General features: G+C 40.4%; 1 protein-coding gene across 3 annotated transcripts in view; it reads left to right on the top strand.

Annotated features, from left to right (window-relative positions):
- LOC113050873 (kalirin) overlaps nt 1–18,751 on the top strand; it is an 82,516-nt gene that overhangs the window by 38,038 nt on the left and 25,727 nt on the right. For all 3 annotated transcript variants that reach the window (XM_026214284.1, XM_026214285.1, XM_026214287.1), the window contains 13 exons: nt 808–1,026; nt 13,839–13,988; nt 14,313–14,427; nt 14,547–14,662; nt 15,328–15,450; nt 15,721–15,903; nt 16,106–16,230; nt 16,472–16,538; nt 16,700–16,806; nt 17,511–17,580; nt 17,906–17,995; nt 18,193–18,285; nt 18,391–18,502. In XM_026214284.1, the coding sequence (XP_026070069.1) occupies nt 808–1,026; nt 13,839–13,988; nt 14,313–14,427; nt 14,547–14,662; nt 15,328–15,450; nt 15,721–15,903; nt 16,106–16,230; nt 16,472–16,538; nt 16,700–16,806; nt 17,511–17,580; nt 17,906–17,995; nt 18,193–18,285; nt 18,391–18,502 (1,570 nt within the window). The remainder of the gene's footprint in view (nt 1–807; nt 1,027–13,838; nt 13,989–14,312; nt 14,428–14,546; nt 14,663–15,327; nt 15,451–15,720; nt 15,904–16,105; nt 16,231–16,471; nt 16,539–16,699; nt 16,807–17,510; nt 17,581–17,905; nt 17,996–18,192; nt 18,286–18,390; nt 18,503–18,751) is intronic.

The following is an 18,751-nucleotide window of genomic DNA, read 5'->3' as shown; positions in this document are numbered from 1 at the left end:
TGCAGTATGCTGTAATATGAAGATTAAGATATTAAATAGGAAATATTGTTTAATAACATTATCTGCAATTAGGAAATTATTTTTTGCTTTTATCAAACAGATCATTTATTTAACCGTGTGTGTGTGTGTGTGTGTGTGTGTAAACACATTTTGGAGAATGTTAAAAATAACATCATCAATATCTGTCATAAACAGAAGGTAAATTGGACTATAGGTTATAAAGCCCCTTTATTATATTCATCAAAGAGATGGCATACAAAACAGCTGAGTTGATTAAAAAAAAATACTCAGCAAATTTATAAGCAGTAAGAAGCACAAAAGCCTGAAATGAGGACTGAGATTTAATTCAGCAAATTGCGGCGTATAATTCTCGACTAATGACAGCCTCTCTAAATCAAAGGAGGTGAACGCTGAGTATCGGCCAAAATCTTACTTCTGCCAAATATATGTTTTAATCATCTACAGCAGCGGTTCTCTAACTTTTCAGGCCGGGTACCACTTTTCATCAAATCTGACCATCCAAATACTTTCTCATATTTGTGACGCCAAAACAAATGTGTGAATCAGGCCACTAGTTTTATTCACCTAGCATATGCTCTTGTGAAAGCACCAGGCTGTGCTTCACCGCTGATTGTTTTGGCCTTGAACGGCGGGATGTCTAACTGATCATGTCTTAATTGCTCCTCTAAGAAGCCCCTCCGTGACCTTACCCGCCTCTCATGTGGTCCTTGTGTACTGGCAGTTAACAAACTTAATTTAAGTACACCTCAGAATTTAAAAGCAGCCACTTCTCTCTGCTTCCCACAGTCTCTTCTCCACGCCGACTCTCTCCAGCGCACCCATCAGAGCGCCCTACAGCTCCAGCAGAGGGCTGAGCTAATGTTACAGGCGGGTCACTATGACCCAGACGCTGTCCGGGCCTGTGCCGAGACTGTGGCCCTACACTGGCAGACCCTCATGCTGAAGATGGAGGACAGATTAAAGCTGGTTAATGCCTCTGTGGCCTTCTACAAGACATCTGAACAGGTGGGTTGTAAGCGATGATTAATGTCAATGCCCACAACTGCTAGTGAATGTGATTGTGGTTAAGAATGTTATAGAACTAATCATAAAGCTATAAATCTGAATTAAAACAGTTGTTCTAAAGCTTTTTTGATTTTCAAAAATTACTTTTATTTCCACTTTAAATCCTGGTATATGTACATATGCATTTGGAGTTTATGTTTTTCAGTGTCTTACTTCATGAGCACTTCATTTTTTAGATGCTCTGTTTTAAAGGTGCAATGTGTAATATTTTTCAGAATCTGTTTACAGAAATGCAATGTAACTTACAAAACGTCTCAGGTTACGAATGTAACCATGGTTCCCTGAGAGGGAACGAGACACTGCGTCCTCTGAAGGGACACTATGGGGAACACCTCGTCGTGACCCGTGTCTGAAGCATACTTTGAAAAACGCCAATGTGTTGGCCGGCGACAGCCTCTGACGTCGCTACCGGCGCGACTATAAATACGCGCCCGTAGGACCCTTCACTTATCTTCTTCGTGAAGCTTGCGTCCGAAGCATGGCAGGGAGCTAGAGGACGCAGTGTCTCGTTCCCTCTCAGGGAACCATGGTTACATTCGTAACCTGAGACGTTCCCTGTCAAGGGAACTTCGAACTGCGTCCTCTGAAGGGACACTATGGGGAACAGTATACCCACGCCGCCATGCTGAGGGGAGTGCAGGCCAGAATCATGGCAAACACTAAGTACCAACTCTACCATTTCACCGGGAGTCGCCCCTGGGACGGTTCGACGGCTGTCCATGACATTATCCCTTATGGCCAAAGGCCTAAGCTACATACCCAACTTACCTGAAGGGCCTCGGCCCGGGGTAGAGCTGAAGGCTTGGAATCACGAAAGATTCCTTTAAAGGGATACGGCTAAGAACTTAGCACTGTTTATTACCAAGTCTTGCCTGTCACAAAGGAGGGGCTCTCGTGGCACTCTGATAAGAGCAGCTCGTAGATGGAATGGCCCGGGAGCAGAGCAATTGGAGGACGGAACATACAGATGAAGCCTCGGCCACGCCTGTACCATGGCGTCCAGCCCCAATGGAGCTGGATGAGTCAGAGGAAGCCAGAGGGGATAGTGCGACGCTCTCTTGAGCCGCAAAACCGATCCACCCAGGTCTGGCCAATCTCTCTAACTCTACTTCAACACCTTGGTGCGAAGGCGCCATTCCCCGAGCCTCAGCCCCTGCCTCAGCAGGATGTCTGCTCTCACAGTGCGTCTCAAAACAGTATGTAGTACTGGAGCGCTCTGATGAAAAAAACGAGAATTCAGTCTCCCATGAGAGAAGGACTCCGAGCTCCGAGCAGCATGCTCATAGGCGACCCTTTTAGAAAAGGGGAGCGCTGCTAAACTACCGCGAGAATTGCCCACACAGCCCCCCATGTTAAGGGGCGGTGCTTGAGGTGTATAACAAATACACACTGGTTGGATGAAGCCCAAGGAACCCCGGGGCTAATCATCTTAAGAAAGGGAACGAAGCGGAGCGCGTAACCCTTACCGTACAGGATTTTAGAAAGTGCGCAGAGCCTTGCGTGCACACTTCCCACTTACGTGGATTTGAGACAGTGCGCAAAGTGTTCACGTGCACACTGACCACCATGTGGTTTTGAGAAAGTACACAGGCTTAGCGTGTGTACAGAAAAAAGTTACCTGACAACCACTGTATGTGGGAGCTCACCTTCAGAGAGACCTGTGAAGCCTACTATCTGATAACCACAATATGTGGGAGTTCACCAACAGAGAGGCCTAGAGAGGCCTACTACCGGTTACCTGATAACCACCTCAGTGGAAGTTAATATGGAACTCGACTCCAGGGAGGCCTGGTGAGGCCTACTACCTGACAACCACAAACCGTGGGAGCTTGTTTTTTTGTTTTTTTTAGTGGAAACGCACAGCATGTGGGAGCTAAATCTCCAGGGAGGCCTGGTGAGGCCTACTACCTGACAACCACAGTGTGTGGGAGCTCACCATCAGAGAGGCCTGGTGAAGCCTACTATCTGAAAAGACCACAATATGCGGGAGTCCACACAGCCCCTCATGTTGAGGGAAGCGATGCTTGGGGTGTATAACAAATACACACTGGTTGAATGAAGCCCAAGAAACCTCGGGGCTAATCATCTTAAGAAAGGGAACGAAGCGGGGCGCGTAACCCTTACCGTATAGGATTTTAGAAAGTGCGCAGAGCCTTGCGTGCACACTTACCACTTACGTGGATTTGAGACAGTGCGCAAAGTGTTCATGTGCACACTGACCACCATGTGGTTTTGAGACAGTACACAGGCTTAGCGTGTGTACAGAAAGGTTCCTAAGCATCGCAGAGGCGCTGGATCGCACGGGAGAGGCGAGCTCCAACCCTCAAGCGAGGGGAGCATCACCTGAGGCAGTACATACAGAAGGACTCCGTAACTACCACCTCCCCGGATGCGCCAAGCGGCCAGGCGGCCCCTCAGGGTGACCTGGCCGGATATCCATGATATTCCCTGCAGTGCTATGCCAGTTCTGACGATCAGCCAGGCTCCTCGGGAGGGGTGTGGGACGAGCAACCGCAGAGCGCTTGCTTCCAGCACGTGGAACTCGCTCCGCGGTGGGTGTCGCGCCCTGGGGGGGCGAACCCACGCGGCACGGCCGCCTGCCGAAAGCGTGTGATCGTGGCCAGAGCACAAGGCTGGAACTGAGCACTGTAAAAGGAAACTCACAGAGTCTGTTAGAAGACATAACCACCAGCAACATAACACCCATAAGCAGAAAGGGTTACATACTCACCCACCCTCCTGTACTGGAGTCCCGCTTTACGGGGCGTCCCCTTTTGGTCCGGACCGTCAGTAAGGAGGTCACTATGAAAATAGGACCAACCAAAAACATAATAGGTCCAGGATAGGAGACTGTTATGTGAGAAACTTTCCACCTAACCACGATCAGGTGGAGCGCTGGTGGCTACAGGGGAATTAGGCAGGGGAGAAATGAAACAGAATTTAAAAACATCCAAAAGGAAGTGACAAACTCCTAGGTATCGCTCTGATCCAGACGAGAACGCTGCCCCGTCTGAATCACATCCTTCAGACCCTGCTTACCTCTTCGTGACCCGCGATTCCTCTTGCCCCTGCCCTCAGGCGGGGGAGGAGCACGAGCCGCGACACTAGCCTTCTGCGCCCGTCTTCGATCCTCAGATTGAGATGGGCCAGGACCCCTTTGTTGTTCGGGCTCTGCTACTGCGTATGATTTACCATTTAAGCGGGATGTATCCTGGAAGGGCTTAGATGGCAAAGAGGGAGATTTTAGAGAGGATGTTCCCCCACTGAGAGATAGCAAGCCAGCATCTCTTCTACAGGGGGCATCCTCTCATAGCCGTCCTCGTGCATGCCATCGATATCAGCATAACTCGTATGCTGAAACCGATGGATGCAAGAGAAAACGGCCTCTTCCATTCCTTTTCAACTTCTGCATGTAAGTCAGGCAAGAATGGAAGGCTCACCTGGGCTGCGGGCTATGGTCAGAAAAATAACACTCATCGAGTCTACCTCGCGACGTTACCTTTCTGGCACACTTTCATGGCAAGTTTATTTATTTTTATTTTATTTAAAAAAAAACAATTTTTTTTGCCGCGGCGCGATCCATAACCTCTAACAGCTCCCCTTACGCAGAGCAGGAGAAATGAGCGGCTCAGCCTCAGCTTCTTCACCACTCTCAAATATCTCCTGCTCTTTCTGGTTAGAACCCAGCAGAGCACTAACTTCAGTGTCAGAAAGGGTTAATGACAACGCATCTTCCTCTCGAAGTTCGCTCTCGTTTGCCGCCGGAGAGTGTGAGAGGAAAGTCCCTCTCTACACTCCTCAGCGAGATCCACCTGCGATCCCCACGAGCTCATTCTCCTCCGTGCCTCGGCAACGGCGGGTCCTGAGCCGCGAGATCCAGATGACAAACGAGAGCGGAGCTTTTCCACAGAAAAACGCTCGCAGTGCGCGCAGATTGCCCCCTCAAGGACATTGCGCGCGTGCTCTTTGCCCAAACAAGAGACGCAAAGACTGTGTGTGTCATCAGGTGTCAAATAACGCTGACATGGATGCACACACTGTTTAAACACCTTGCTAGTGGATGCCATGATAACCATAATAGATCGCTCTTACCATTCTGGTCGTTTCTCAGATGCACGCTTCAAACAAAACAGTCAATGAAGACGAAGAAGATAAGTGACGGGTCCTACGGGCGCGTATTTATAGTCGCGCCGGTAGCGACGTCAGAGGCTGTCGCCGGCCAACACATTGGCGTTTTTCAAAGTATGCTTCAGACACGGGTCACGACGAGGTGTTCCCCATAGTGTCCCTTCAGAGGACGCAGTTCGAAGTTCCCTTGACAGGGAACTAGGTTTTCAGTGGTGTATAAATTCCTCACAAAATCCACTGTTATGTTTGAATTACCTTAGAATAATACATTTCTATCTACATACATCTCGGGTTCCCCTCCATTGGCCATTTTGCGCCTCCATGTTTCTACTGTCTACTAGAATTCAAGTAACTTCAAGTAATATTTTATGTGCAAGAGAAGCTTAGTGTATATTTTATACACTACCATTAAAAAGTTTGGGGTCAGTAAGATTTTTACAAATGTTTTTGAAAGAAGTCTCTTATGCTCACAAAGACTGCACTTATTTGATAAAACAATACAGTAATAACAGTAATATATTATTACAATTAATAAGCTAATTTGGTAGCATTTATTTGTATTAATGTTGAAATGGTTGTGTTGCTTAATAGTTTTGTGGAAACCGTGATACATTTTTCCAGGATTCTGATTAATAGAGAGTTCAAAAGAACAGCACTTATTTGAAATATATATTTTTGCAAAAATCTGAAAATCTCTACTGTCCATTTTGATCAATTTAATGCATTCTTGTCCCTTAACACAGTTAACTACAATGTCCCTTAATACAATCTTTGCAGCCCACATTTTTTTTTTATGTGTAACCAAGTGCTAATCTGAAATGTTTTAAGTTTATGACTACACCACTCCCACTACTGTATGAGTAGGAGAACAATAAGTTTATCCCTGCACAATAGTTTAAATAAATAAACTGGAAGCCGGAGTACAAAGTTTACAAAATGTATTTTTATAATAAATACTAGAAACCACTGATATAAATAATTAAACCAGATCAAGGTCAGGACCAACCACTTAAATACTTCTTCAAGTGATAAAATGATTAAATTAATTAAAAACTTGTGACAAATATACTCACACTTAAAATGCAGCCATCACAGCAAAGTAATACTCCTCAAAAAAAAAAAAGATAAAGAAAAGAAAAAAAAGAAATCACCAGAATTGTAAAGTGTCAAATAGATATAAAATAGATTCTTAATTCTTTCCCATATTGTATACTCAAATATAGAGTATTCAAACAAAACTACAAAAAAGGGAAAACAATAGAAAATCACAACACTTGTTACAAAATCAAAACACAAATACAAAGATATCAGATTCAAAAAGAAAACGAAAAAATCAACAGAAGAAACAGTGGTAGCCCAATACAGCAGCTCGTTCAATCCCTATGAATTTGGAAAATAAATCTTGATGCTCAAACATCTTTAAAACATTAAAAATATATATTGTTCCTTGAAAGTGAACACCTTACTCACAACACCAGTACAGGAAAGGAAGGAGAACATCAAGAGGAGAATTATATAGATTTGTTGCTCCATCCAACAAAAGAATGGGACTGGTAGCTAGACAGAAATGGAACAAAATGCCAGCTGTAACCAACAATTTACTATTAGTTGTAAAAGATTCCTGTATAATACCAGTTACAAAAATACTGGTCGGCAATACACGCAGCCAATTACTCCTACCAAAATGCAATAATTACCTGAGTCATGATGATACGTGAGAATCACAGGCGAATTAAAATGCACATTTGAGAATGGAGGTAGTTCTACCAACTCGTGAAACACTTGTCAGGGCAAATTCAGACGCCATTTTAAACGTGATTACAATCGATTAGAAGAAGAAGCATTTTAGTGAAACGCATTTCAAAGAGTGGGATCAAACACTAGTTTATACAATATCACGAGAAATTGATAAATCCCTTGCCCAGACCTTAAAGGGACCACTACATCATTCTTGCCACATCCATCCAAACTTCAGAAGTCATCGTCCCGGTGCCATATGAACCCTCACCCCCTTTCTAAATGGAGTAAATAGTGAGTTTATTGTGACTACTGTGTTGTCTGCCCTTTGGGGTCCAAACTGGCCTTGGGATGTTAAATGAGTTGGAGGTCAGTCCAGCCCTTGTTCTACTTGAACATCTTGGCATACTCTCTTCTTGTTCAGAATGGTTACTGCAAGCAGTTCTTGCATGTCCAGAGCCTGAAGATTCAAGGGAGCAAGTCACTTGTTCATTTTCGCAAGTCACTGTATATTTTTTACGAGACTGGTACATAACTTGCTCTGTTGGATTTTCTCTTACTGGGGACTGATTATTCACTTTTTCTCCTTGATTCTCTCTACTCATGGATTGACTTGGCTCTGATTTTGCTGGTGACCTCAATGTTTTTTTGAACTACTCACAAAATGCCTACACCATCTTTGGACATTTCATAGTCCTCAAACTGTTCTTGATGGTAATTCTTTGAGGGTTCTGTAGTCAATGGAAGACTGGTGACCTCAGCTGGTCCCTTGGATTTATACTTCTCAGGAACCACTCGCAACTCTGAATGGTGTACATTTTTTCAATCCCCACAGCATACTGTGGCCACTTTATCCAAACACCCAACTACATGATATACCTTACAGTTCCAAGTCTTTGATTTTACGCCGGCTTCTGTGTTCCAGTTACCAGTGTTCCAGTGGGCAGAATGGGTGTTAATTCAGAATACTGACTCTCTTGGTCTCGGTAATACGGTCTCTCGCACCAGCATTAACTGACACCAAATGATCCTGGTGATTTTTCACCCAATCATGAACTGTATTCAGCGCCTCACTTTCTTCTGTATTCCCAGACTAGCATCAACAGGGAACTTGGGCATCTGACTGAACATTAATTCATAGGGAGAGCAACCTGTAGACTGATGGACAGTGGTGTTGTATGTAAAAAATCAACTAAAGTAAGAACTGTGGCCACTTCCTCTTTTTATCATTTGGCAATGGGCGAAACAAATTGTGCATTGTATGATTAAAGCACTCACACTGATCATGATATGGCATAGTCTGACTCTTCTGTATCCCAAAGAGGTGGCACAAATGCTGTAATAGCTCTCCTTCAAAGTTTCGTTCTTGATCGCAATGGATACATTTAGATACACTGTACACATTGAACCATCTCTTGGTTAGAGTATGGTCCACTGTTGTGGCTCTGTGATCTTTGGTTGGACATGTCAGGGTGAACTTTGAAAACACATCAGTGACCACAGTTACATTTTCTTTGCCATCACTTGCCAGCTCAAGAAGGGAGAAATCAATTGCAATAATCTCCAGTGGCTTTGAGGTCAATAAATGGCCTATTGTTGTACAATTTAAAGCAAGCAGCTTTGGCAATTGTGCAGCGCTAACACCTAGCACGTTCAACATCATGGCATAGGTTAAGCGAAAAGCACCTTTCTCTTACCAGCTTCAAAGTCATCTCTGTCCCCTGGTGTCCATGATGGTCATGAAGACTCTCCAAGACCTTCTGCTTCAGGGCCATGGGGAACAACACTTGAAGAACACTACTCTTGCCTGGTGGCAGAAACACTTTCCATTATCCTCTCATCTCTTGTAGGAGCTCGTCTTAACCAATACTGCAGGAAGGCATCCAAATGAGGATTCACTGCTTGAAGAGATTGAATATCGACACAAACTGGCACTACAGCTATCTCAGAAACAGATGCATAGGAAACAAAATTTGGACCAGAGGTCGAAGCAGTTGTTGAAGGCAAAGTAATGCTAGAGGTCACAGCTTGAACACTTTTGTAGCAGGGGATCTTGTCAACAAGAAAAGTGCATCAGCAATACGGTTAGCAGTGACTGGATATTTTAATTGTATTTATTTCAAAACCCATAAGTAAAGGGTCTCTGCTGCCCCCAGCCCGACATTTCTAGCATTGATTTCCAGCATGAATGGTTAAGAGAAATCAGCATAGCCCAACACAGGAGCCTTCACAATCTTATGCTTTAGAGTATAAAATGGCCTTTCTGAATCCTCCATCCAGTTACTTTCCAGGGGGACATTTGTGCCAGGGCCACATTTCTTCCCCTTCCCATGGAACTCACCCAGTAGTTTATGTAATGGGCTGCACATTTAACAAATTATTCCACAAACCTACGATTGTAGGAAGCAAAACCTAGGAAATAACACATTTCCTGTTGAGATAAATTAATTTTCTTGTGTTTTAACTTTAAATGTTGTTCCACAAAAAGCTAAGTTCTTCCATCCTTCTCCTGCACAAAAACAATGGGTGAAGAGTAGGGACTGCAACTTGGACTACCCCTTGTTCAAGCATCTCATTAATATGTACTTTTACTTTCTCATACTGGAATAGGGGCAATCAACAATAATACTGATGAAAGATGGGCATTGTCTAAAATAGGAATCGCATGTTGGACTAATTGAGTGCACCCGAAGTCTCCATCATCTTTGCTAAACACAGAACTATACTGAATTAAAAGATTCTGTGCCTGTTGAGATTGTAAAATAGCCAGCAAAGGCCAGGACAAGTCTGTAAAATCAGTTAAGGGACCACCTGATGCTGTACAGCCTGTGGCTGCAACACGAAATTGCTGAACACACAACACCCGAAGCAAACACAAGTGACGGGCAGTTGCTCAAAAAAATAAATAAAATTAGGTATTATTATTATGTATATTAACATATACGTATACGTAAATAAGCATGTAAACATGAACATGTATACATAATCCTAAAAAATGCGTTTTACGGTAAAGACAGACCGACACGTTACGCGCCATTGCATAAAATGCATTATAAAAAAAAAAAACGAGGCAATAATGATTGGTTAATTAATAATAATTGAATAATACTGTTAAAATACATAATGTAATACAAAATAAACTATTTATGTACATCAAATAGGCTATTATTACAAACTCCTAAAAAGGGTCGCTAAAAGGCCTGATAATTGCGGTTTTTAACACTTATAGGATGATCAAATCCTTGTTTAATATTGACCAAACAATTAATTCAAATATCCACTTTATTTTTAATGTGTGGCCACCTTTTTGTGATAGAAAAGCTAGCCTCTATAATTTCTTCAACAAAAAAATGGACATCACAACCCTTACAAAGACTAATCCTTGGTTTTATTTAAGTTCAATTGTCTTGTGTCACTTCTGAATGCTTGACACTATAAAATCAATCAGACAACTGTATTAGTAAAATCATAGCCATAGGCATTATCTACAATTGTAATTATTAAAAAATACAATTTAATTACATTTTAGTTATTTACTTTTGTTTTATTAAAGTTATATTCTGACCCCTATAGTAGGTGATGTTATTTTTACTTTTATTAACTTCCATAATAATTTGGGGAGGGGGCACAACAATACAATTCTGCTTAGGGCACCCATTTGGCTAGCAGCGTCCCTGGTGACGAGCGACAACGACATGCTAAACCAGACACGTTTAACATTTGCATTCAACAAAAATCATTCAACAAGTGTATTTTCTCAGGTAATTATGACATTTAACCAATGTTTGAGATATGTGAAACACTTTTTTACTGAAATGTTTATCAGTAATGATCTCAGTAATAATGTGTTATTTAAAAAAAAGACTAACATTTTTTGACTAAAATTAAAAGACTTTTAGTCGACTAAAACTTGACTGAGATACCTTGGGTTTTCTTTTGACAAACCACTGGTAGCCCTCAGACCTAACAAGCTACAAGGTTGCAGTTCTTCTTTAAAGTGGGGCGGGAAACATAGCTCAAAAAAACTATCAGTAATCATTGACACCATAGATCTGGTGTCCAGCAAACAAGAAGTGGGGTGGGAAACAGCTTAAAAAAACTCTCAGTGATCATTGTCACAATAAATCTGGGGTCCATCCTTCTTACATCGCTTATTATATCCAAGATCAAATGACATATCCAAGATGATATCATCGCGTTTATCAGGATCTGGCTAATTCGGTTCTTTGAACGCATCTGTTGATGATTAGTATGGCTGGATTGAATTATCGGAGATAATTGCGCATTCATGGGTTCATTTAAAAGGGAGCTATATATTAATATTTAAACCACAATCAGCGATACAGCAATAGGCTGGCAACAAGACAGCAACATAATGACATCATATCATTAAAAAAGACACCTGACGAAAGACTTGACAAATTTCTAGACTTTTATAAGGAATCAGCCAAGAGAACAAAACTGCATAAATGTTATAATTGTTTTTTTTTACATGATTCCCAAATATTTGTGTTCATAATTTGTTATATTTGTACAGGTTTTTACGTTTTTATTTCAGTGTCACAATTAGCAATTAATTAAATCTGATTTTCAAAACAGGTTTGTTACGTGACAGGGTTAATGAAAGTTTCAAGGGTCAAGATCCTGTTATCTGCGTCTCCTGCGCTCCATCAAGCCACTCCCATAATAGCTGTCATCACTCAAATTAATATTCGACTCTACATTATCTGTATAGCATGTGTGTAAGACTCGAAAACAATTATGAGGTAAGTAATTTTTAGATGAATAAAACAGTGAGTAAAACTGTCTGTGTTTAAATTATTATAGGCTACACAATATTATTAGCCTATATTATCTTTAAATTAATTTATAAATTATTATTATTTTTAAATTATTGTTCCTGGATCAGTACTCTTGTAACAACGTAAAGGTGGCTGGAACAGATTTAATATGTCAATTCTGCTAAAAAAGATTCTAATTCTGTTTACATAAAATAATCCTGCTCCAGAGCAGGTTTAAGCTTATGGACCTATTGCTATGCCGGCAACTCCGGGAGGAGCTTCGAAGAACCAACCAATCCAAGATCATGCCAAATTGTCAATAATCAAATCCTGCTGAGTTAGCAACGTAAGAAAGAACAGGCCCCTAGAAGTTAGAACACCTTCAAACATGACTTGTACTGCTGGGCATTGTCCTTTAAGTTGAGGTGGCGTTCCATCTGGTAATGCACTTGAGCCTGAAGGACCCCTCCTGGTGCCAGACTCCCAACACAGTCAGCACAATTGTCAGCACTGCATTACCTGAACATCAGCAACACAAGAAAGAACACAAGGCCATGCACTAACTGTTTCCCCTTCCTCTGACCATTGAATAGCCTTGTTGCATGCATCAAGGAAAGACATATCAGCATTCAGTCGAACTTGTCATTTTAATTCCCTACGTAATGAACATAATGTGCTCAATACACAGATCACTAAAGGTCTGATCACGCAAGGCCTGATCTAGATTGAAAATACCCTGAAGGTTCTTAACTGACATTACCTCCATTAAAGCCACCGTACACATCAAGCAAAATAGAAAAAATCTTCTCAGAATCTTCTCTATTGCTAGAAGGGCGAAACTTAACTTCCGTCTTGCCTCACAAACTAATAGATCAAATACAGATAAGGACTGCTCAGTCTTAGGGACAGGTCGCACTGCTAAAGATCTGTGTACCTCATCTATCCATTATTTCACTGACACTTCTTCATGAGACCTCTTACCAGAAAACCTGGGACGTTTTCTTTCTCACGGGGTATATACCAAATGTTCAGGGACAGGAGCATTACTTGGTTCAGCAGACTGAAAAACATCATCAACATTAGGATTAACAGATGCAGGATTGCTAACATTAGCATTAACATGTCTTCGGTTTAACTCCTCTCTAAGCTGTAGATCACAGGCGATTTAAAAGGTACATTTGAGAATGCAGGCAGTTCTTCAAACTCGAGAAACACTTGTCAGAGTGAAATCAAGCGTCAACTTATAAATGATTACAACCAATATGAAGAAGAAACATTTGAGGATGCAGGCAGTTCTTTCAACTCGTGAAACACTTTTCAAAGAGTGAGATCAGATGTCTGTAGTGTATACTTCCCAAGGGAAAAATCCCAAGAACTTCCCAATGGGAAAAATCCTTTGCCTAGCATTTAAAGGGATCTTTAGACCTTTGTTCTATTCAACCGTAAGTGCCCTGCTATTTGGACATCACAGGATAGTCTGCCATAATTCCAGTTCAAAGGGTGTGTATATATAAAGAGTATAAAGTGTGCAAGACATGTATTTAAATTGCATTTATTTACAGAGATATATTATATCACACTTCACTCTGTAGTAAGTTTCATCTTTGTGTGAAAATGCTAAAGGCAGTGGCACAGCGCAAAACCATTAATGAATGGTCCAAAATGAAGTAAACTTAAAGGGATGCTCATCGAGTAGTGAACACTGTGTAGGGAGCCTGTCAATCAGAACACAGCTCATGCATGGACATAACACGCTGCCTGTCTGAATCAGGAGTGTTGTTAAATATGATAGACATGCAAAATGTGCAGAGCATGGGGTTGCCAGGACTGAAATTAAGAACCACTGCCTTAACAGAAATCTTAGCTCCCTCTAGTGTCAGTTTTAGCAAAATATGCTTTCTATTGTCAGATATTCTGGGAAAAAATATATTCCAATTATTATTTTATATTTGTCCCTTTGCTGTCATTACATTGTATTCAATTATTTATATTTCGATTATATCCATGATTGGCTACCCTAATCTACAACTGACCACTGTGAACCATACAGAAACTTAAGTTTGTGATGCAACTGTGTGTGTGTAACGTACTGTATGTCCGTCTCAGGTATGTAATGTATTGGAGAGTCTGGAGCTGGAGTACAGGAGAGAGGAGGACTGGTGCGGGGGTCATGATAAATTGGGCTCAACAGCAGAGACTGACCATGTCAGCCCTCTCATCAACAAACACCTGGAGCAGAAAGAAGCCTTTCTCAAGGTACACCTTTCTGTCACACACACATATACCAACACACATGCAGACTCAAACACCTGCAACAGAAGCTTTAGAAAAAAACTGCATCTGCAGCAAAACAAAAATAAATTTCCATATGTGACCTCATATGTGTCCGTTTAAATGGGTCAAAAAAGGATTTCATTTTGAAGTAAAGAAACCTTGAACAAAATTGTTTAGTTTCATTAGCAATGTCACTGTCTATCTTACATCAAACTCCAGCTGCTATCAATATGGTCAATGATGATGTCACTGTACAGTTGTTTAGATGCACTGGTTCTACCAAATGTTTTGTTTCTCTGGTTTTAGGCATGTACTTTAGCACGTCGTAACGCAGAGGTCTTTCTTAAGTACATCCACCGAAACAATGTGAGCATGCCTGGGGTCGCCACCCACAATCGAGCCACTGAGTCCCAAGTAAAAGGTCAGTTCAGGTCTACTTAAAGACTTTATACCAGCAAAATATACAGTCTTTCTGTATGTGATTATGTCTGAATGTTTGTGATTGTTTATCGATCTTGTATTGTGTCTTCTTATATTTAGCCATTCTGAGTGAGCTGCTACAGAGGGAAAACCGTGTCCTTCATTTCTGGACTATGAAAAAAAGACGTTTAGATCAATGCCAACAGTACGTTCTGTTTGAACGACATGCTAAACAGGTGAGTGAGAGAACTTTATCCAAGCACAGTTTTTGAAGGATTCAATAACGATGGTGGTTTTGGTTTTGTCTTCCCTATGTGAAAAAGAACATCACTTTAGAATACATTTAAAAAGAGAATTTATTACAGAAATAAAAGAACATACTTAAGATTATACTGGATGTCATGTTTTTTAGACACTTGTTAATTGCATGTTAATTGCAATTAAATGAAAATGCATTACATGTTTATTATATGTTTTTGACCCACTTGAGTGTGACTAAATTACATCCTTATATGTTATTTCATAATCCTATTCTCTTTGAAATATGGTTAAAATTTACTTAATTTACAGTAAACTAAAATATTATCAATTATATTGAAACCTTTATGTAATTTATTGAAATATAATTGTAATAACACATTTGTAATGAGGAATTTGCAATTTATTAAACCCTTTTTAAAAAATGTAATACAATTATAATCATGTGCATAAGTGTGTTAGCCAACAAAACAAATTAAATGCACTTCTTTAAATAATAATTTAAAATGTTCTTTAATGTAAAATGTATAATTTGACTTTACAAAGTGATAAAAAAAGAAACATGCTAAAACTATCCAATAAGAGGAGAGATTGTAAACACATGAAATGGTGTTAGCTTATAAAAATTGTACTCTGTACGCAGGCTATAGACTGGTTACAGGAGACAGGAGAATATTTTCTATCCACACACACATCGCCTGGTGATGCCAGCGATAAAACTCAGGAACTACTAAAAGAGTACGAAGATTTCCGTGTGTCTGCAAAGGTAAAAACCTCCATCATTAAGGGCAGTTATTAAAAATTCTGTCATCATATACTCAATGTCATATCATTCCAGTCCTTCATGCTTTAGTGGAACACACAAGGAGATTTTTTATGAAGAATATTCTGGCCATTCTTCTATCTTATAATCCTTCAGGAATTATAAAAACCGACCTTAAACACTGCGTTTATCTAAACCTGTGTGTGTGTGTGTGTGTGTGTATATGTATGTATAAACATACATACATACATTATGCTGATTGTTCTCATCCAGCAAACGCAGGAGAAGGTGAAGCTGTTGATCCAGCTGGCTGGTAGTCTGGTTGAGAAAGGGCATCTCCATGTGACTGAACTCAAGAGATGGGTGTCTACGGTTGACCGGCGGTATCGAGACTTCTCCATGCGGATGGGTCAGTACCGCTGCAGCTTGGACCGAGCTCTAGGGGTGTGTTCTGAGGTGAGGGGTCGGGCAAAGCCAGTTTATATTTTTTTAGGATATATATCCTGCATTTATTTTTCATTTCATGCATTATTTTATATATTTATAAATCTTAATTAATCTATTTAAACTCTTTTTAAAGGGTTATATCACGGGGTATCAAAAGTTGACCATAAAAACACACTGTGATTTTCGGCATTTCCTCTGACCACTCTAACAGGACAATAAAGATCTGGAGCTGGATATTATCCCAGCCAGCTTGACCCACACTGACCCAGAGGTCAACCTCAACGATCCTGACCATGAAGTTAATGAGGAAAAGAAGAAATCTGCCAGAAAGAAAGAGTGAGTGTTGAAATAACTTCATGGGTATGACTCAGAATCCTTATTCTGTGCGCAGGTTAAACTGATAGTCCCAAACTAAATCACGGCATCAGTAGCTTCGTCTTCACACCAAATCCTTTTTAATCTGTATAATTTCCTGAGGAATTAGCTTTGTGTTTTGAAGTACTATCTCTGGTGTTCTTTGCATTTAAATGTCTGTAATTTGCTGGGCTTTCAGTGGGGCGTTTTGGTCTCTGTGTAGGTATATTATGGCGGAGCTGCTGCAGACAGAAAGAGCTTATGTACGAGACCTACAGGAGTGTTTGGAGGTGAGAGTGTTTTCTTTCTGATCTCAGACAGTCATGGCTTTTGATTGCAAGAATCATCCAGGGGTGCATAGTTACATACTGTACTTTGAATGAAATGCTGTCTGAGTAAAATGAATTGTGAACTTAGGATGAACTAATCTTCCTTGTGCATTTATGTGCAGACTTTTCTCTGGGAAATGACAAGCGGAGCGGAGATCCCATCTGGAATTGCTAACAAAGAACATGTGATCTTTGGGAATATCCAGGAGATTTATGAATTCCACAACAAGTATGTTTCCAAACAGGCTTTATATCCTGGTTTATGTACTGTAGTGTTGATTTCCTTATGCTTATAGCTTAGCGGTAAAGCTGTCATTTTGATGGCTCATAAAGCTGTCATTTTGATGGTCTGTGGAAGTCTGTGAGTAATTAGAGATGCTTTCCAAAGGAGATTTTTAATACCTCTCAATGGCAGTTGCTTAGCTAGCGCATTTCCGTCATATAAGAAGTTTTTATCTCAAGCAGTGTTCTTATTAAGGTAAAATAATTGAAAATATTTTCTTTTTATTCAAACAAAGCTGAAATAAAATATAAATATTGAAGATCTATTGAAAAAACATAAAACCTAAAAAAAATATTAAAGGGTTACCTTGGCAACTAAAATAATTTAAAAGTACAAAAATTAACAAAACTTTACTGAAAAACAATTAATGCTATGTAGAAATATTGAAACAATTTATAAAAATGACATCAACATTACTAAATCTTAACATTTAAATAAAACCTGAAAAATTTAATTAAAAGCAGACTCAAAATATCAATAAATACTATAATAGTATATAAATAACACTGATCTCACATGATCAAGGCAGAATGATCATGCTGATATACTCAAAACGGCCAAGCGTCAGTCATTAGCAAAAAAAAAACCAGTCTGATATTTTCTTTAGAAGATAAATCTAGTTATGTTTTTTCCATTATTTGTTTTTGCAGCGTTTTTCTGAAAGAGCTTGAGAACTATGAGCAGCTTCCAGAAGATGTGGGCCATTGTTTTGTCACATGGGTGAGACACAGATGAATCATTGTCTTTTCCCCTCAATTTTTCTTTGTTTGGAGAACATATTGTGATTTCAGTATGGCCTACTCATCATCATTTTTACTCTGCATGAATATTTAAAAGCCAGTGTGTGCTGAGAGGCTGCAAAAGTTGGAAATTTGCCCACGCTGTAATTCAATCATTATTTAAAGCTGGAAAGGTCCAAAATGTCAACTCAGCTCTGAAGTATTCATGTTTAAGCAGTAGCTTCTGGAACTCTGGTACTTTCCAACTCCAGTGAGGATGCTTGGAACATAAATAGTAAATGTATTTATTTTTCCATGTTCTGAAGGCTGATAAATTCCATATATACGTCACCTACTGCAAAAACAAACCTGACTCCAGTCAGCTCATCCAGGGCCAGGCTGGAAGGTTCTTTGATGTGAGTTGATTTTGATTTTCTCTCAGTTGATTTTGGAGGTTTTTCTAGTGTGTGGGTGAGATGATAGGAATGACTCAAAGGGCAGCGAGGGGGCGCCACAATTACTGCTCTGTTCCAAATTAATAAATTCAGTTTATGTTATATTTGTCAACTTTTATGCAATAAAACTCATGGATATTGAATGCCGTCTCTCACAGGAGATACAACGGAGACATGGACTGGTCAATTCAATCTCATCGTACCTGATCAAACCCGTTCAGAGAATCACCAAATACCAGCTCTTGCTGAAGGTGGAGACGAAGTGTTTTGGTTCGGACTTCACACCTCTGATGTGAATCAGTTTGCAGCACTAAATGGTTGTGTTTGTGTGTTGGTGCACATGTGTTTGTGAACAGGAGCTGCTGACGTGTTGTGAGGAAGGGAAAGGAGAAATAAAGGAGGGATTGGAGGTGATGCTCAGTGTGCCTAAACGTGCTAATGACGCCATGCACATAAGCATGCTGGAGGGTAAGCGACTGTGTGCAGAAGGATAGCTTAACTAATTACTAATTCGTTCCCTCAATGTACTAAATCGTTCACGCGATTTCTATTGCGTTCCCTCGATTTACTATTTCGTTCACGCGATTTATAAACAGTGCACACGATTAACTAATTCGTTCCCTCGATTTGAAATTGAGGGAATGCAATAGTAAATCGAGGGAAAGCAATAGTAATCATGTGCACGATTTAGTAAATTGAGGGAACGAATTATTAAAT

The sequence above is a fragment of the Carassius auratus genome, chromosome 31 (assembly GCF_003368295.1).
Source record: "Carassius auratus strain Wakin chromosome 31, ASM336829v1, whole genome shotgun sequence".
In the NCBI taxonomy this organism is placed as follows: domain Eukaryota; kingdom Metazoa; phylum Chordata; class Actinopteri; order Cypriniformes; family Cyprinidae; genus Carassius; species Carassius auratus.
The sequence above is the reverse complement of the archived record's forward strand: the minus strand, read 5'-3'. Positions and strand labels throughout refer to the sequence as shown.